We start from the raw sequence: 21,049 nt of genomic DNA on the forward strand, positions 1-21,049 counted from the left end.
TAAGAAACCCTCCAGGGACCAACGAAAGGGAAAATGGGATCCGTCCACTAAATGGGGTATCATAGCAAGGCCACCCATTGGCACAGCCTCCGATTTTGAGAAATTAATTTTATAGCCTGAGAATGCGCTAAATGTATTAATAACTTGGATTAAGCGAGGTACGGACATCAGAGGATTAATGAGGAATAGAAGAACATCATCTGCATACAGGGTAATTTTATGTTTACCTGTACCAATCCTCGGGGCCGTTATATTAGGATCTGCCGGTACAGCTTCTGCTAGTGGTTCAATTATTAGCGTAAATAACAATGGCGAGAGAGGACATCCCTGACGGCAGCCCCTACCCACACTGAAGCTATCCGAACCTAATCCATTGGTAACCACAACTGCTTTGGGATCACTATACAATGTTGAGACCCATTTGGTAAACACCTTTCCAATGCCGAACCTTTCCAATGTGTAAAACAAAAATGACCATTCAACCTTATCAAATGCGTTTTCCGCGTCTAATGAAACTACTACTCCTGGTATCTTTCCCTGATGGCAGGCTTGAATCATATTCAAAACCTTTCTAATATTATTGGATGATCTACAGCCCTTAATAAACCCGTCTGATCCTCCTTTATGATATGTGGCAGTACCCTTTCTAGTCTCAATCTAACATTTTAGAAAGGATTTTAAAATCTACATTTAGCAAGGATATTGGTCTGTATGACGTACAATCTTCTGGATCCTTTCCTTTTTTAAGGATAAGAGAGATATTTGCCTCTTTCAGCGAAGGCGGGAGACAGCCCTGACTATATGCATAGCTATACATGTCCATAAGTGGACCAGCCAATATTTCTGTAAATTCTTTATAGAATTCAGCTTGAAAACCATCTGAGCCAGGTGCCTTACCGCTCTGAAGTTGCCAAGTATTTCTTGGACTGTTAGGGAGAATTTAAGACCGATACCTGTTCCGGAGTTAGGCCCGGAAAGGTCAAATTTTTTAAAAATGATTGCATCCTCCTAGTCCTGTCTTCACAATACTGCGATTTATATAAATCAGAATAAAATTTTCTAAAGATTGCATTAATCTTTTTATGATCATCAGTCAAAATACCTGTACTTTCCATGATAGACGTGATAGTTTGAGGGGCCTTTTTTACTTTGCAAGAAATGCTAAGTATCTACCCGGTTTGTCGCGAAATTCATATAACCTTTGTTTTGCAAATAATATTTCCCTCTTAGCCATTTGGGTAAGCGTAGTGTTTAGAGCTGTCCTAAGGGCCATAATCCTTTGCAATTTAATAATAGAAGGTCTATCAGTGTATGCAGTTTCAGCTGCTTTTAAGCGTGCTTCGAGCAGACGCTGTTGTTCTCCCTTTAACTTTTTCTGGGTCGCTGAGTAGGAGATGATCAAACCTCGCACGTAAGCTTTGATGGTCTCCCACATCATTGATGGGTTGCTAGCCGTACCTAAATTAATTTCTAAAAATGTTTTAAATTCTTGAGAGAAGTACTTTACAAATTTACTGTCTTTCATTCAGAAGGGGTCCATACGCCAATGCCGAGGGGATGTCCCATTGTTTCTCGCCTTGGTTTCCATATATACAGCAGCGTGATCGGAAATTGCTATACTACCTATTTTACAGGATTATATGGAATTTTTAAAAAATCGAGGGGGCAAAAGACATATCAATTCTGGTATGGCATTTATGTGGATTGGAGTAAAAAGAAAAATCTCTGCCCTGTGGATGAAGACATCTCCATACATCTACTAATCCTAATTCTTTGTTCAGATCCACCAATTGTCTAGATCTGGGAGATACTCCTGCAGTACTCTTGGGAATCCTATCTATTTCCGGATCCATAATACAATTAAAGTCTCCCCCTATAATTGTCTAACGGGCACCAAGAGCCATCAATTTTGAGAAGGCTTCCGTTATAAATTTAAAGGGGTGTGCCGGGGGGCAGTACAAATTTAAAATCCCATATTCCTCTCCATTTATAAGGGCTTTAATCAGAATATATCGTCCAGATTCGTCTTTTATCTGATTTAGGGTTTTGAAAGGGAAATTCTTCCGAACAAGAGTAACAACTCCCCTACTTATTGAGCTAAAAGAAGAAAATAAGGCCTGATCAAAACCACCCTGTCGTAATTTCAAGTGTTCTTTATCCAACAGATGTGTCTCCTGTAGGAAATCTATATCAACTCTTTCTTTCTTAAGATTTGATAATATTTTCTTCCTTTTAACTGGCGAATTACTCCCCTTGACATTCCAGGTGCACCACTTAACTGACTGATCAACCATAATCATCCGGGCAAATCCGAGACCCCTCGGGAGGGGAAACCCTATCCAAAACATCCCGAGCATAGAGCATATAAAATTCACAAAAATAAAAGCTCTCTAATACACTCACAACAGTATAATAAAAAAACTATTTCTAAATAATAAAAAAAAATAAAATGTATTTAAATGGAGATTTTCCCCCTTGTTCCCAGGGGGTATCACTTCCTTTCCAAAGGTCCATCATATCCTCTCCCAACCAATGCCCCACCCTTGACCCAGGCGCTCCTTAATAGGATGAGGAGAATTGAGATATAATACAAAGCTAGAGTTAACAGTGAGCACCCTAGCCCCCCCGCCCCCCCACCCACGCCTGGATATATTTGGTAATGTTAATACCATGTATAAACATATATAACTATAAAATTACAACCTCAACAAATAATAATTAAATATAATAATACAAAATAGCAAGGGAAAACAACCCCGCTCCTAGAGACAGAGGTAAAATAGAATAAGGTAACCACCTCCCCCCACCAACATTGACTAAACCCCCCGGCTTATATATATACTTATATACATACACATATATATACACACATATATATACATACACACATACATACATAGAATAATAAAAAAAAACAACCCCAAGGGGGGGGAGAAAATCATGAAATAGAGAACAAATAAATAAATCCCTCTCCCCACCCCCCAAGATAATATTAAACAGTAAGATAAGAAAAAAGAAAAAGGGGGGGGATTATAAACCGGAGTGGGGGAAAGACAAACCAACATCCATTGTCTCTTACAATTTATCTAAGAGAGTCCAAAAATTCCTTAGCCTTTTCCGGCGATCCGAAGTTATACACGGATCCTTCATGGTTAAAGCGTAGCGTCGCTGGGTAGCGTAAGGAGTACTGAATATTTAAGTCCCTTAAACACTTCTTCGCCTCATCGAATGCCTTCCTCTTTCGGACCAGAGCTGGGGGAAAGTCCTGGAATAACATGATCTTGGATCCTTTATAGATCATGGCTTGGGAATCTTTTCCAAGATTTCTAGAGGCTTCTAGGAGTATCTGCCTCTCCTTATAGCTCTGCAGCCGGAACAGGACCGGGCGAGGGCGCTGATTCGAGCCTGGCCCGCGTACTGCGACCCGGTAGGCCCATTCCACCCTTACCTGGTCTGATCCAGCCTCCAGATTTAAAAGCTGTGGCAGCCACTGCTCCAGTAATGCTGTAAGCTGGCTTTCCTCTTTCCGTTCGGGAAGGCCCAGCAAACGAATATTTTTTCGGCGACCTCGATTATCGAGGTCATCAATATGATTCTCTAAGGTCCGGACTCGCTGCTCGAGAGTCCGGACCTGATCCACGGCCGATTGCGCTGTGGTTTTGGAGGTCGCGGCCTTTAGCTCCGCCCCTCCGACTCAGCGCTCGATTTCTTTAATGTCTCAGTCGTGCTTTTGCAGCGCGGCCGAGAGTGAGTCCCATCGACTTCAGGATTCTTCAATGAAAGCATTGATCTTCACATCCAGTTTGGAGATGATTTCCACAAGGCTTGCCACTGTAAGTAAGTCCCCGAGGTAGCTGTGGACGCCTCTGCTGCAGCTGGAGAGGGTGGGGGAGGGGTTCCTGCTTGCTGAGAGCTGCAGGCTCCCTTCCCTTTAGTCATTTTTACTAAAGATTAGATTGTTTAAATTTAATACTAAGCAACTAATTAAATTAAACAGATATTTTAAATGATTTGGTGAGTGTGGTGGGGGTGGGTGGCCCACTTTGCCCAAGTCTTGAGAGGAGCACTATAGACTCAGACTTGCTGGGTCGCCGCCATCTTGGATCCCCTCCAGCACACATTCTTAATAATTCTCTTTTTTTGTAGTACAGTAGACTGAAATTGTTCCACCACGTGGACTTTATCAATTCAAGAAGGTGGCCTATCACCACCGTATCGAGGAACAACCAAATCCTCTGAAAGCATTTTAATAAAAATGTTCTTCAACTGAGCAATGGCTATTTAAAGTGACAACTGATAAAGCATTATGTATGTCATGTTATATGTGATTATCATAAGACATGACTGAAGCAAAAATTAATGTGGTAAGAGGAGTATGTACAGAAGACTAAACATCCTGAAAGGAATGCTGTATGACATTTTAAGAAAAGCCATTCAACTATATGTATGTTGTCATGTATTTCTGATTTTTAACTGTATGTTTTAGCGATAATTATTATACATTTATCATTACTTCCCCATTGAACACTTGGCAACAAAAAATATTTGACTACATTTTTGATATTTAATCTGTCTTTGTCAATAGTGCACCACCTACTGGTGCTTAAGCAAAACACTGGCAAAATAGCCTCCCAACGCAACTGACAGTCATTTTGATTATTTTATATGTGCTCGCCTCTTCAATGTTGCTTTTGTATCTCTACTCTGTTACCATACATTAAAACACAGACATATAATCTAGTGTCATGTTTGAAAAAATGAAGCAGAAATTTCACCTGGAAACATTCATAAATTCAATTTAATTTCTAATAATACTACCAGGAGGTAACTTCCTCACAGCCTGTAGTATACTTTTAAATGTGGGTGCCAGATTCCTGGTAAGATGACAACTCAAAGCCAGTACCTTGGAATTTGGTCTTCTGTAAGTACTAGCCTCAAACCAGTACTTATAGTGTAACTGCCCCCTTCATTGAGTCCAGTTTCCCTCTATTGGTGCAATGATAAAATGTCTTTAATAAAGCCCCCACAGTTGCTCCACTGAATAACAAGTTGTACACTGAATTCTGTGACTGCACCTCAGGCTGTATTGTTTGGAGTAAGTAAAGGTGTCCTTGAAAATATACTTTTCAAAGTTCATATTAAAACCCTTGATTAGGTCACTTGATAATCTTTTATGGATTATTGAATCTGTTTGAAGTTTGAAGGTTAAGATGTGGCCTGATTATGCTGAGCAACCAACTAAAATCTGAACAATGGTCTCCAAGACTGTTTGCTGTCAAAAAAACAAGAATTTGAATTACAGTATGTCAGTAATTTGAGAAATTACATGTAGTAATTGGAGTATACTTGTGGGGGGAATTGGTAATATTCTCATAGCTCACCCCATTCAATTTATCCTCATGCCATTTCTGAGTCTGTCGTGGACTTGGTAATAGAGATGGAATTTTAACATAAAATCATAAGACTTAGGATCAGAACTGGGTGACTCAATCCACTGAATTGGTTCCACCATATATGGAATCATAACTGATCTGAATATCCTTCACTCCTTTTTTTAACCATATCCACAGAACTCTTAATTCTCCTACTGATTAACAATGTGCCAATATCAGCCTTGAATACACTTAACAAAACATCCTCAGTAGTCTTCTGCAATAAAAGAATCCCACAGACTGACGACCTTCAGAGATGAAATTCCTCCTCATGCCTCTCTAAGCACCAGACTACTTTAAAGATTAATCCCTCTGATGAGAGAGTCTCCCACAACAGGAAACAACCTCTCTGCATCTTGTCCTGTCAAGATGATAAGAATCTTATATAATACAATAAGGCCTTTATGCATTCTGGTAAACTCCAATGAGTACAACCTACTCAACCTCTCATAAGAAAATCCCTAAAAACTCAGGATCAAGTCCAGTGAATCTTCATTAGATCGTGTCTATTGCCCATATATCTTTCCTTTCCATAAGAAAAACAAAACTGGTCACAGTAATCCAAATGCGGACTGAAGTGGTCCTTGCACAGCTTTAGCAAGACTAATCACTCCTTTGCAATGAAGGCCAGCAATCCATTTGACATCCCTATGAACTGCTGAAATTGGATGCTAGCTTTTTGTAATTGATACACAGGGACTCCCAAATCCTCTTGTGCTGTAGCTTTCATGGTCTTAACAAGCCCATTTTGAAGACCATTCAGCTCATCATGATTCATCCATCCAGACAGACCATAGCATGTACCATCCCATTGTTGATTAAATGATTGCAGAGTTTTTGCTTTCACTATCTTTTGAGCAATTCATTCATTGGTTGATCCAACTTTATGAAGCAAATGTCATAATATCTGCCACAAAAGTTTGAACCTGTGTTCCCTTGTATCATCCCTTATATATCCAATCGTTTCCTTGCAATTATTCCCAAACATCTGCCAATTACAAAATAATATCAGTAGAGTCATAGAGATGTACAGCACAGAAACAGACCCTTCAGTCCAACCCATCCATGCCACCAGATATCCCAACCCAATCTAGTCCCACCTGCCAGCACTTTCCCCATATCTTTCCAAACCCTTCCTATTCATATACCCATCCAAATGCCTTTTAAATGTTGAAATTGTACCAGCCTCCACCACTTCCTCTGACAGCTCATTCCATACACATACCACCCTCTGCATGAAAACGTTGCCCCTTAGGTATCTTTTATATCTTTTCCCTCTCACCCTAAACCTATGCCCTCTAGTTCTTGACTCCTGCACCCCAGGGAAAAGACTTTGTCCATTTATCCTATCCATGCCCCTCATAATTTTGTAAACCTCTATAAGGTCACCCCTCAGCCTCCGACGCTCCAGGGAAAACAGCCCTAGCCTATTCAACCTCTGCCTATAGCTCAAATCCTCCAATCCTGGCAGCATCCTTGTAAATCTTTTCTGAACCCTTTCAAGTTTCACAACATCTTTCCGAGAGGAAGGAGACCAGAATTGCACGCAATATTCAAACACTGGTCTAACCAATGTCCTGTACAGCCACAACATGACCTCCCAACTCCTGTACTCAATTCTCTGATCAATAAACAAAAGCATACCAAACACCTTCTTCACTATCGTATCTACCTGTGACTCCACTTTCAAGGAGCTATGAACCTGCACTCCAAGGTCTCTTTGTTCAGCAACACTCCCTAGGACCTTACCATTAAGTGTCTAAGTCCTGCTAAGATTTGCTTTTCCAAAATGCAGCACCTCGCATTTATCTTAATTAAACTCCATCTGCCAGTTCTCAGCCCATTGGCCCACCTGATCAAGATCTTGTTGTAATCTGAGGTAACCTTCTTCGCTATCCACTACACTTCCAATTTTGGTGTCATCTGCAAACTTACTAACAACAGTACATTTAATAGCTTGCGTACTTTAACCTCAAGATGTTTTCCAGTCATCAAGTAATTAAATAATAAATCTTCGCTTCAGGACTTAATGGCACCATCATTGTGGTTACTTATTTCAGGTCCCCAGTTTAGTTCCCGTTTATAGGCAGTAAGCCTGAAATACTGAGGCCTCGGGAGGTGAGCAACTCCGTAAGTCAGATGGCTCTGCTGTTAGGTGAGGCAGAACCTGATTCCTTCTCCCATCTCCATAAACCATTCCAGCTGTGCTTCTTAAAACTTACCTCTTCGCCAAAACATTTGGTTACCTGTCCTGATATCTTCTCCTTCAACCTGACGGAAATATCTTTGAGTTTGTTTGATAATACTCCTGAAAGGTTCCTTAACTTAGACTTACAGAGCAACTTTATATATGTTCATAAATTATAAAGATGCTCTCTTTCCACTGGGTCATTGGATTGTGATCAGCAGTGAGAAACCTATCTGATTCTAATACTCCTCATCTAACACCAGAATTCTGAAGCTAACTGTAGCAACAGTAGCAAACTATCTGAATGTTTCAGTGTGGATACAAAAGTCTGCAGGCAGGTGTCACATGTTCGTGAAGCCACGATTAAAAGTCTGAGAGTGAGATATCTGACTAAGACATCTATAATTAAACACTAACCTTGTTTGGAAAATAATTGCTAATAGCATCAGTAAAATTACTAATGACTCTGCACAGGAAGATAACCAACACTGCCCATTTAAGTGAATTATTGTCACTTCCCACAGAACATTATCAATTTCCAAATAAGCTTCATAAGGACTAAGGTGAATTTGAATTCGCTGATGCAGGGAGCTAGATCTTGGCTAAAAGTTGAGAGGTGGTAAAACATAGTAAATTATTTTATTCCAGTAAGGTACTCATGCATCTGGTTCCTTTCAAATATATCACCACCAGAGTCCAACACAAGTAATTTTTAAAAATGCCAATAGTTAGATTACAATTATAATCATTTTCAAAGAAACTTATCACAGCCTACATAGTAAAAGGGTTGAGAAACCTTCCCCCATGCCTATGTTAATCAATTGACATTTTATTTACTTATTCAAATCTAAACATCAACTAAGCTTGAATTACATACCAGGAGTTGCCATCCACCGCTTATACCCGATACAGTCGAGTCCTGTTGGTGTGCTCTGGGAGAATGTAAGAAATCTCAGAGGAATGTCTTTGAAGGTAGAAGAGAGAGGAGATAGAAAGGAAAACCTCCTTCCAACCTACAGAAAGGATGAAGTATTTAGAATAGTTGTATTATCTAAATGACAGTACAATAATATCACTACGCACAACTTCTCTGTCCCTCAGTCATGATTGATTTCTCAACACAGACAGGATAAACCCACTGTATACCCATCCAAACATGGATGAAATACAAAACAAAAGTTAAGCCCCATTTATCTAGATAATGCAAGCATATTACTGTAATAAATAGCGTTTTGCTTTTTAAATATCGTGAAGTTTATTATGTAACAATTCTAGATGAAAGACTGTTTGAAAGTTTTTGAAATGTTTGTTTAACTACACTGAAAGATTAAACACAGGAAAACACTCCCAGATGGAGAGTATTCAATTTGCCAGCTTTACATTGTGCACTGCTATGCTAGCATCAAATACCTTTTGTAACTGGAAACTTTGAAGAGATGTTTTCGAAACAAAGAAGCAGTGAAAACCAATAGATGGAACAAAACCTAGGAAGAACATACTGAGGTTCGATAGTTGAAGGAAACCATGAGGAGTGAACTTATTAGCCGTACAGATAGAGGAACAAATTGACTTTACTAGATGCACCAATGTTGAAAGATGAGGTCAGATTGGAATGATGAAGGGATCCACTCCTTATCTTCTACAGGTTACACCCATGCCAGTAAAACCAAGATGATGTAAGATTTAAAAATGAAGGTAAATGTTCAGGATGTCTTGAGTTGTGTCTGTGTGGTGGCAATGTGCGAACCTTTGTAGACATTTCTCCTGTTTGCTATTTGAAGTTAAGCTTTAAACATATTCTAACAGAACATATTTACAAATTCATTCCGAATTACAAACAGGAGAAAAGTACCACCAAGAAAAATTACATTATCGCAGCAAACAGCAACCTGGAAAATCCGTACTCCTGTGATAATTAATCCTTTTCGTAAATGGTGATAAAATTATATTAATCCAGAGTTCACAGGTTGATAATGATAAAGACAACAATGAACTTCACAAGAGGGGTTTCATTGGAAATCAACTAAAGGAGAACTTCCTTCACTTGTTTCAAGGCATTGCATTGGCTAGTTTAAATGAAATCCTCTCAGAGCCAATCACTATCTGCAAATCCTCTTCCTGTTGCCCCCTGTTAACTACCTGCAATTTTCCTATCTTACTTTTGAAATCCAATGAAACCTCTGGAAGCTTTGGAAAGACAGTAATAAAAGCATAGTGACCCAACTAATCTGAACCACAGAGATATCTAGGAAATGAAAGTAGTATGGAACACTAATGTTTGAGAAGATGATTTATAAAGTGAAGGCCCCACAGATACACAGCGACAAGAAGGAGGCTGAAGGGCCATAGAGGCAACAGCTCACAGTACTTCAGAGGGCATGTGGCTTTATCTTACTTCATTGTGAACCTCAGCAATGCTCCTGCCATGTCTGGTTCTGTGGTTCTCAAGCTCTGCAATCAACTTTCTCCGTCTCTTCCTTGCTTCTTCCAACAACAATTCATCTGAGTTGCAGCGTTTATAAGGCGATATAGATATCTCCTCTATTTCATCCTCACTATCTAGTTTACATTTCCCTTCAGCACGATCAAATAACCAGGCCACTTGTCCAAAGTCTGAGAAAGGTCTCTGGCGTGGGTGCATCTGGTTGTGGCTTCGCAGGACTGTTGGCATGGTCGAGTTCCTCTCTTGTGTTGTTTGGGTTGGATGCTTACTTACTTCCTGTGTGGCAGTGCCAGGTAGAGAAATGTTTCAGATTCAAACAATAGAAGAATAAACATAAACACATGACATACTGATGGAACATGGGAGAACTTGCTGCATAAGGTGATCTTATATAAGATGGAAATGGTTAAGTGCTTTCCAGTATACAAGATTGACATCTGTCCTGTTATAGATTTCTCAGTCAGTTCCAGGGCTGGCAGGTTAGGGTTTGGGGCAGGCAGTGTTGGGTAAGCATAGTGTTCAGTAGTTACTCAGGAGTTAAACAATTTAACAGTATAACCTTTCATTCATAAACAGTTTGCTTAATTGCATCAGAATCATGTGAAGCTTCCAATTTGGAGACTTTCAAATGATTCCAGGTGTAGACAAATGGCCCAGTGGAAAATTCAATTTCCCAGGCAATTCCTTTGGGTTGCGCTATGCTCGGGATTCTGCAAGGTCCCAATGTGTGACTCCCATCTATGCTGTAATAAAACTGAATGACCAGCAGAAAATCTACCCATAATGTATTGGATAGAGGAAACATTTCAAGAGTGAAGCTATAATTAGCAAACTGAATACTTTAAATGTTCAGTTGCAATTCCTTATATTCTGGTTATGGCATTCCTGAATGATATGTTACAAATTTTGAACTTCATAAGACAGCTAGGTTTTAAAATGTTTCATTTAATAGAAGGTAAAATCGAATGTCCAGAACAGGCTGATGGTGACCATCCTAAACTCTGCCCAGAGACAGGTCTTTGTAATGTTTAACTGAAAGCTATTTCTTTTTATTCATTCATAGCATGTGGGTGTCGCTGGATAGGCCAGCATTTATTGGGCATCAAAAATTGCCAGATGGCATTTTTTTTTTTTTAAGAAGCATCAACCACATTCCTGTGCATCTGGACTCACATAAGGATGACGGTTTCCTTCCCTAAAGGACATTAGTGAACCCAATGGTTTTTTCCAACAATTGACAATAGATTATTGGTCATCATTAGATTCTTAATTCCAGCTTCGAACCTGGCTCCCCAGGACAATAGCTGGTCTTTGGCCTTATCATCTGGTGATAATATCACCAGGCCATCACTTCCCCTTGAAAATCAAGGTATAAGTTTCACACTTGATTCAGAAAAAGGTCAGTGGTTTTCTGGACACTGAGACAGGGAGTGACTGGCAGACATAGTTGCTGTGAAAAACAGCAGAAAGACTATTATTTTGTGTTAGCCACCAAGCAGAATGTTGATTAGAACTGGATCTCTGTTCAAAGAGAAGGGACCGTTGTGAAATCTAAGGACCATGGGATCACAAGAGTGTGCCTTGCTGCTAGAAGTTGGTTTGGGATCCTCTGAAGACTGAGTGAAATAACTTTAATAGGATTCTGGACAATTCGTTATAAGTTATCAGGAAGAGGGCAGTCTTTCCAAAAAAAAAACTCCGAGGAGTTTGCAGGTCAATCTTCCCATCTAATTATCTGCTGGGAGCATTGTTTAAAATAAAACTGTGTTGAATTTCGATTGATAATATTTTATGTTGATCTATGTGTATCCCCATCCTTTTAAATACTTGGTTCTATTCATCAGTTGTTACCAAACTTACAAGACACACCGACCATGCTGTACAAAGCTGTAATGTAATGCGCTCTCCTACAGATATGTTCATGTAAACACAAGGGTCTCTTTTTAAAACAGAAATAGCCAGGGTCCAATTTAGCCCAAGATACTAATGGTAATTCAGGAATGGGCTTTGTGTAATAACTGCGAGTGGCCAATAGATGGTAGATTCACCTAGTCAAAACAAAATAATGTCCTGTTTAATGCAGTATACGCTGGTACTTTCCAATCAATACCTGAAGATTACTAAGCATCAGTTGACTCTTTTTTGGGAGACTGCGGTCACCTACTTCAATATTTCTGGAGGTTAGTTACTCCATATATTTGATCCATCTTATAGCATTCCTGGTGATCAAATCCTAATCAAACAAAAATGCTTCCTGGAAAGCACTTGTCAATTTGTCCCTTTTTAATTTTTCTTATTGATTATAAATGAATGTTAACACCTACATTCATAAAAATCATAGAATCCTTACAGTGTGGAAGCAGGCTATTCAGCAAATCCACCAGCCCTCAGAATAGCATCCCATCCAGAACCATCCCCCTACTCTATCCCTCTAATCCTGCATTTCCCATGACCAATCCACTTAACCTGCTCATCTTTGGACTGTGAGAGGAAACCACAGCACCCAGGAAAACCCACGTAGCCTCGGGGAGAACATGCAAATTCCACAAAGACAGGTATCGAAGGCTGGAATTGACCCTGGTCCCTGGTGCTGTGAGACAGCAATATAACTTCTGAGCCACCATGTCACCCTTTTGTGTTTCTCTTTAAAAGTATTCTTGCAACTTACAGGGGCAGAATTCCCTGTGAAATTTAGCATAACATGATCCTCACCAGAGAAAAATAAAAAGAGGATAAACTCTGCCCAGATCACACACTACCAGACAGTTGCAGGGTATCAGAGGAAAGGCTTTCTTGCTGCATTGCTGCCCACCAATAAATCATTCAATGGGAAGAAGTACTTAGTCAAGCTGGCAAAACAGAGTTGGATAGCCATAGCTAACTGGTGAAATAATTCATTGCTTTACATCTCTTTGGCAGGATCTTCACTACCATACCCTTGCAGCCTGGTCATTGAGGTGAAGGATCAGCACATTGTATAACACGTCTTCCCAAATTGTCAAACATTCATGATAGTATGGGAAATACTTTTCATTCTGATTCTCCTTATTTCAAAATCTTTATTAGCAAGTGCTTCAACTTTCAAAAGTGCTATTCCCATGAGAGAAAAGGAAGGAATATTACTACAATGGAATTTGAGGTTTTTCAAAGGGTTTTCAACAAGCTAATTTTCCTGTTAGTGAAAGACATTACAGACTAAAACATCAGATAACTATGGAAGTCAGTCGTTGCTATTCTTTCTATTGATGTACTTCAACATAACTTCAGTTAGAACCACACCTAAAGAAAATACCTTATTCCCATTCCCTTTGACAGTCTCTGTGATCTTTGGCCCTCCCATCTCTCCACCTTTCCCTTCTTTGCAACAACTGTAAAGTTGGAGATGAAAATTTGTACCCTTGCTCCCTCTGGGACCTAGTTTTCATAAATTAAAGCATGGTAAGGTCAAGCAGATTCTGACTGAATATGTAACAGGTCTGTTTGAAATGCTGAAACAAAACTCTCCTAGTTAATTCACAAGGTTAAAAGGATAAGCCCTAAAGGTTATAGCTCTCAATTACTTCCAAAAACATACATCATAATTTCACATTTTTTATCAGTTCAAAGAAACAATGTTAATTCTCTCACACAGTCTTGTACCTTTTATATGATGTACTGTCAATCATTCATCAACTTGCAGTTAAAAAGAATTTGCATTAAGGAATGATAATTATTAACATACTTGGAAAACTGACCTTACATCTGCAAAATTATACAATCATTGTTAAACCACTTACCTCCTCTTTGCCAATATCAATGGTTGAAGAAGTTGTATTTAGACTTGTCTGCGAGTGACTGCTAATGCCACTGTCTTCTTTCTGACATTCATAATTCAGCGATTGTACAGAAAGAAGAAGATTGCCTCTTGGTTTCAATACTGTTGGCCTTTCAGGTCCTTCTAACACTCCATCTGTTGTTTTACTAGAGTCAAGAGAAGTCCAGGATGATGTACTCGCTCTGTTGCTGGAGCGAAAGCTTCTCCGGAAACTTGACCTGGGACTCATGGGTTTCGGACTCATTGGTCTTGCAGGGAAAGTGGCATCAAAATATTCTGAAATCACACCAGGTCTATTCCACGTTGGGCTTAACTGATTCAATAATGCATTTGGAGTGGATTGATTTGGTGAAGTTTTGAAAACATCGTCAGTTTCTATGCAATTGTCAAATGTCAATTTAAGTCTTAATTCATTAGGTGATGTCCTTCTAAGCCTTTGACCCATTAACTTTGGAGCATCATCCTGTTCACCAGAGCTATCAGAAAGCTGAGCTTTACTTGGGGTACCAGGCGACGAGGGAGATGAAGCTACTGATAAAGAAGTATTTTCTACCTGTTCCATAGATATCCTCCTTGCATATTCACTATGTACTTGCGACTGTGTCCTTATGGCTTGATTTTCACTAGGTGAATGTGAAGTGTTCATTGGTATCTTTGTGGATTCTGATTCACTCAGTTTCATGAATTTTCTCCAGGATAAATGTTTTGACTTTCCTTCATCACCATCATTTTTCTTACTAGATTTAGAATTTTGGTTTGCATTTTCTTTGTCACCAGATTTAGTTTCAAAAAATACAGAAAGTGATTTATTGGCAAAGGCTCTTTTCATTCTAAGATTAAGGCTATCAGAACTTTTGCTCTTTTTGCACCTCTTTTCTGTCATGGGAGGTATTTTGATGTTTTGCTCCTCAGCATTACTGTCATCACCTTCCATGGAGTCTGTGCTCTTGCTATGGAAATGTCGGCCATTTTCTGCCACCCTCTGAACCTCTTCGATATCCTCTACTTCCCGTAATCTGTCTGAGCAGAGTGCAGACTTCATAGTTTGACTCGCCTGGCTACTCCTTTCAAAAACCTCATCATCATCATCTGAGCCATCAAACGTAGGGGATTCACTCTTGCCACTACTTCTGAAGTGATAAGGCAGGTGAGCTTTATAATTAGGGTTATGTACTTTATACACCGGAGCACCAATGGTGTTTCCCTTTGTTTGTGTTTTACTCCCATTTGCATTTTTGACATGTTGACTTTGATTTCCATCCCTGCTGTTGCTTTCGGTCTGATGCTCTTGACTTGAGGCTTTGCTTTTCCTGAATGATGCCATTTTGGTGAAAACTGAAAATTTGGAGTTTTTGAAAGGTGAGCTGAAAGAGTTTAATGAGGATAAAGACCCAAATCTATCGTCTCCTTTATTGTTGGTCTGTTTCTGTAGAGCCTTGTGAAGACTGCTGTTACTTCCAAATGGATAAGCATTTTCATCGGTTTCATCGCTAGTCGTGCTGTTACCATCAGTTTCATAAATGTGTGGAATATCGCTGGATTCAGCATTCAACTTTATTGTCTCTTGGCTTCCATTCTCACTTCTGTACAGCTCTTCATCTAGCACGTTGTTATAATCCATCCTTTCATTGCTTTCACCTTGCAGAGTACCTGCCTCTGCTGAAAAGGCCGTAGATTTCTTGTATTGATTTCTGATCAAAATTCCAGTGTCTCCGGAAGTTTCCTCCAAAGGAAGGTCCCTGGTCTTCAGCCCAACATCAACGATGTAAATGTGATTATTTCCTGTACCACTTTTAGGAGCTGTATTATTGTCCCCTGATGCTGCCTGATCAAGGGGGAGGGTTGGCACGAACTCAATGTCAGTTGTAGTTTCTTTTTTAGCTGCCTCTATTGTGCTGCCCAATTGTTGAGAAGTAATATCATGTGAAACTAATAAGCCTTCAGTGGAAACTTCCCCTTGCTGAGATGTTAAAACAAAGTATGCCTCCCTTGGTTCTATATTATTTTGAGGAGAAATCTTATTTTTGCTTACTTCTTCGTGAGAAGCATTTTGTATGTTTAAGTTTTGCTTTGTAATCTCTCTGAATGAAGAGCACAATACATCTGCTTCTAAACTAGTTCCTGTGCAATGATTAAAAGATTGTTTAAAAAGCTCAAGTGGAAAATCACACTCCTGATTAGCGAATTGAATAGAAGTTTCACTTTCGTCACTCGTGTCTTCTGGATAGACCTCACCTACTCCTATTGTCCTGTCAATTATAACCTCGGTTCTTGTCTTGGGAATATAGCCCTCACTACCTAAGCATGTACCCACACAACTCTCTGTGTTGACTGAAGATGTGTAGGTTTTACTATGTTTTCTAGGATCAGTGTCATGTGGTTGTATTTCTAGAATGTTGTCCTCTAGCGCTGTTGGTGACGAACTGTAATCTAGATCTGGTACTTCATTATCCTTCTTACTTGATTCAATTGTCTCAAGGTCTCTGTCAAGAAAATTTTTATGTTCTTCTGCTTCTGTTGGTAGTGAGTCAATGATCTCCCCTTGTTTATCCTCAACAAAATCCTCTTGTGATTCTATTTGGATTTCTGGAGAACTCTGGATGAGATTTAATTCTTCCTCTTGGGAATTTACAATTTGACTTTTTGTGGATCTACAATTCGTCCTTGTTGTTCTTGGAAATGCTTCTTCATTTATTCCTGATCTTGCCTCGAGAGAGATTCCTGCTGTTGTCTCAAACTTGGTTTCAATTGATCTTGCTTCTGCTGTGGCACTGCTGCTTTGTATGCATTCTACAACATCGGAATCATATAACAGTTGCTCAGTTTCTAACTTCTCTTTGACTGCTTCATGAGTAATTTCAGTTGGATCTAATTCTATTTCAAGTGATTTATGCCAAGCCTCTGTACTTATTTCAGAAATATTGTCACTTACGCTGTCATTTACCTCTACAGAAATTTCGCTTGGGTCTTGATCTATTTCACTGTAAATGACAGTGGCAGTTTCATAGATTTCACTAAAGGCTGTGTATCCACTTGAGTGCTGAAAATCCCTGATTATTTCTACCCGATTTTCTATAACATGTTCATGTTGGTCAGGATTTCCTTCAGGTGCCCTAAATTCTGTGTCAAGATTTGTTCCATTGATTGTTTGATCATTCTCAGGAGAAATTTCAATGGACTCAGATTTGGCCACTATGTAATTTAGGGCAAAATTTGTTTCTATCTTTGGGGAGCTTCTTTCTAAGAGGGAAGAAATATTTTCCGCTGAATTTATCGGGGCAGAGATTTTACTGATTTCAGACCTCGAGTCAGGACACTCCGCAGTGGGGGCTGATTCTACTTTTAAAGGGGATTCAGTCAGATCTTGGTCTGGATCCAGAGGAACCCAGACTGAATTTGAAACAATCCCAGCAGAAACCACACTCGTCTCAGGACTGACTGCAGTAGGAAGTGGTTGTGTTTCAAATGGGATCTCACCTAGATCTCGTTCTGTGTTCAGTGAAGCCCAGGTTGGCTCTGATTTAATTTCACTTGCTTCAGGGCTTCCTGCATTGAAACCTGGCTTTACTTGAGAAGCAAATTCACTTTGATCTGGGGTGGTATCCCACAGAGCCCAGACTGACTCTGAGATAATTCTACCATTAATCTCACTTGTCCGGACAGAACCTTTCGCAGCATGTGGTTCAACCTCTACAGGAATTTCACTTACATCCTGATTTCTATCCAGAGAAGGCAAGATTGGGTTAGATTCAAATCCTCCACAAATATCACTTGTCCCAGATACCGTCTGAATGAAATCTGGTTCTCTATCGGCAGGGATTTCTCTTTGATCTTGATCTATGCCTGCAGAAGACCGGGCTGACTTTAATCCAGCAGAAACCTCAAATTTCTCAGTATCAATTCCAGAGGAATTTGACTGCACATCAGAAAAAGTTCCACTTGGACTTTGATTTGCATTCAGAGAAATCCAGGATGACGCTGCTAAACTTCCATTTGAAACATCACTGGTCTCAGACAAGTTTTCATTGGAGACCAATTTACCTTTGCTTGGGATTTCATTTAGATCTTGGTTGACATCCAGAGAAAAGGCATCTGATTCTGATGCGTGTTCAGCAGAAAATTTAGTTAGCTGTGGACAGGGCACACTTTGATTTGTTTCTACTTCAACTGGAATTTCACTTTGATATTGATTCACATCCAAAGGAGTCCAGATTGACTCTGTTGCTATTGGAGGAAGAATCTCATCTGTTCTGGGAGAAATGGCAGTTGAATCTTGATTAATTTCCAAGGGAATTTCACTTAAAACTTGATTACTTTTCAAGGATGTCCAGTCTGGCTTTGTTGCAGAGGTTTTAACTGGATCTGGTTTAATTATGTCTGCTGTGTGATACAGCCCAGGACAAATCACAGCAGACTCTGATTGTTTACCCAAATTTCTTTTCAGCTCTGCTGCTTCTGAGGATGTTGGCTCGATGTTAATGTCCAAAGGAATTCTACTTAGCAATGCTTTTTCTTCAGGGGAAATCTCAATCTGTTCTTGTATACATGGAAAATTCTCATTTGAGTCCCTGATCAAATCAGGACAATTGCTGGTTGCGTGTATCTCATGAAAAGTAGCAGCGGGAGCTTCTGACCAAGACGAGATTACATTCAGGTCTGTCTCTGTTTCAAAAGAATTACTGTATTTTTCAGAACTTAATTCATCAAAGACTTCATTTGCCCTCAATGTTGTTGGAAAAAATAATTCATTTGTTGCTGTTTGTGTGTCCAAGGAAATACCACAGGTTTCAGATGCTGTATCGAATGCAGACTGACTACTTCTTGAATGAACAGCACTTTGCTCAGAGGGTGTGCAGAGACAACTACTGCATTTCACTTCGGGTATCTCAGCCGAAATGTCACTTATCTTTGATTTAAGCCCTGATGCAGCTTCACTTGTCACTTGTGTATCACAGAATATACTGTGGGGCTCAGAATTTTGACAGAAGCCAGGTGTGTGAGTCCTTATCTGTGGGGTATGTAGTTGCAGGATCGTGTCAATGGCACTGGTATTGAGCTGTGGTTCAGCAGGTGTGTGAATTAGTCTTCCTAAGTCATCAAGATCAATGTTATTTGTTTCTATGTGGACTTCAGGGAGAAAATGAGGTGAAGGAGTCCAATTGCACGCTAAATTTGTTTCACTTATTGCTGGTACCCCACCTACAGTAGTTTTATTTAACTCATGTTGTGCATCGGGATAATCTTGGCTTTGCCCTGGAGGTTCTTCCTCCGAACTGTCTTTCTCCTCAGATTCACAGTGATCAGAATGGTTCTCGACAGCCTCGGAAACCTGCTGGAAGGAAAGAAATGGATATTCTTACTCACATCCTGAAATAATAGGATGATTCAAACTTCACTTTTCTTTTGCTTTCCAACAGTACAAAAGGATCCTTTGTTATGCCAATAGACTCTTGTCTACTTTTAAGCACAGCCTGGACAATTATTCAGTGTAGTATCTGTCCTATTCATCCTGTGGCATGCAGAGTGAGCTATGTTTTAGCTGTCCACTGTATTGCATGAGCTGTCATTTCTCACGTTAGCACATTAGGTATGTGGAGAGTATTACTTTCCAAGCTCTGTCCACTGTTCTCAGGTTTTGCCATTTAATAACTTATATCTTCAGCAACAATTTACATTTTTGTAACAACTATAAAGTCGTATAAGCTTCACAGGACTGTGATCAGAAAAGGACTAAAGCAAGTCGAGAGTGTGGTGCTGGAAAAGCACAGCCAGTCTGGCAGCATCCAACATTTCGGACATAAGCTTTTGGGCAAAAAAATAGAGATGTTAGGACAGTTGGCCAAAACTTACTTAAAGAGGTAGGTTGTAAGAGGTGTGTACAAAGGAGGAAGGAAATGTGAAGAGACAGAAATGTCCATGGAGGGAATTTCAAAGATTAGAATGTAGATATGGAGCCAGCAAGCAAGAGTGGGTGAGGCAGTGAGATCCTAAAATCAAGGCAGTCAGGGGCCAGGAGCCAATTGTCAGAGTCCTTATCTGTGGCACATTTGGCTATTGAACTGTATTAGTTCATTAAGTTGCAGTTCAATAGATGCTTAAATCAACCTTCCTAAATTATCAGGCTTAACAATCAGGCTTAATTGGTCTCTCTTTATTTCAGGATGAGACACAAGAAAATGTGTAGATATCTAATATATCCCTACATCATTTCATCTGTTGCTGCTTTCATTTATGGGAGTTTTATTTCATTCAATTGATGGGTGAAAGTGGCATGTACAAGTTGGGATATGAACAGCTGAGTTTCAGATGTATATTTTTCAAATTCATTAGACATTTCACTGGCAAAAGACTGGCATGTTTTAGGCACCCAATTAGTAGACTAAAGGATACCACAGAGACCCAAAAGATGCTGTATGAAGGCATCAACTCGAGGAAATGCATATCATTGCAGCGTAGATACTAAATAATCATTCCAACTAAATATTGTGTTTGGCGTACCTTTACAGTCTTCACTGCTTAAGGAATGGTGTGAAGCATTGGAAAAAAATTGCAGGTGGATTACCAACTTACTTTAAATTGTGTAAATACTCCTTCTGTTGTTAATAAAGCCTGCAGTGGGGTGAACCTGGGGCAGGAAGACACTATCAAGTGAGCCACTCAGACTCTTATTGTGTACTGTTCTATTCAAAGATTTGTGACAAAATATTAGGTTTTGCAGGTAGAGTGTTGATTGAACTCTTTTTTATTCTTAAGCTTGTTTCTGTTCCGTCTTTCATTGCCACAAACCTCTGGGCAGAGTTGTACAAAATACTTCCTCTGTGGATTAATCCTTCATTGGATTCGCACTGTCTTTATTATTTGTGAGGTGAATTCCTCATGTGGGTGTTATACAGATTTGTGACATGTTTCGCCTAATTAAGAAGTCACCTCAGGTTCGACTGTCAGAATGTCTGAAACTTGACTCTTTTTAAAATAGCCACAACATCCCAGTACAGGGAGTTTCTTAAATAAAAGAACTATTTTTGGGGAAAAATAAAAGTTAAAAAGCTGTATATTATTTTTTAATTTGAATCTTTTGTGTGACTGGTCTCCAGTATTACATTTTAATCCATCACGATGATTAATAATGGCTGGTAGAGCCACAAGCTTGGGAAAATGTTACAATTTTGTTA

The 21,049-nt window shown here is 39.5% G+C and overlaps 1 protein-coding gene across 9 annotated transcripts in view; it reads right to left on the minus strand.

Annotated features, from left to right (window-relative positions):
- The window catches only part of LOC122555777 (Rho guanine nucleotide exchange factor 4), a 473,424-nt gene that overhangs the window by 167,389 nt on the left and 284,986 nt on the right, over positions 1–21,049 (minus strand). For 6 of the 9 annotated variants that reach the window (XM_043701907.2, XM_087993755.1, XM_087993757.1 and 3 more), the window contains 3 exons: positions 13,840–19,209; positions 10,016–10,339; positions 8,498–8,633 (listed from right to left, as the gene is read on the minus strand). In XM_043701907.2, the coding sequence (XP_043557842.2) occupies positions 8,498–8,633; positions 10,016–10,339; positions 13,840–19,209 (5,830 nt within the window). The remainder of the gene's footprint in view (positions 1–8,497; positions 8,634–10,015; positions 10,340–13,839; positions 19,210–21,049) is intronic. The other 3 variants (XM_087993754.1, XM_087993759.1, XM_087993760.1) reach the window with 2 other exon arrangements.

Source organism: Chiloscyllium plagiosum, unplaced genomic scaffold (assembly GCF_037043375.1).
Source record: "Chiloscyllium plagiosum isolate Xiang-an unplaced genomic scaffold, Cpla_swu_hap1 HiC_scaffold_13, whole genome shotgun sequence".
NCBI lineage: Eukaryota > Metazoa > Chordata > Chondrichthyes > Orectolobiformes > Hemiscylliidae > Chiloscyllium > Chiloscyllium plagiosum.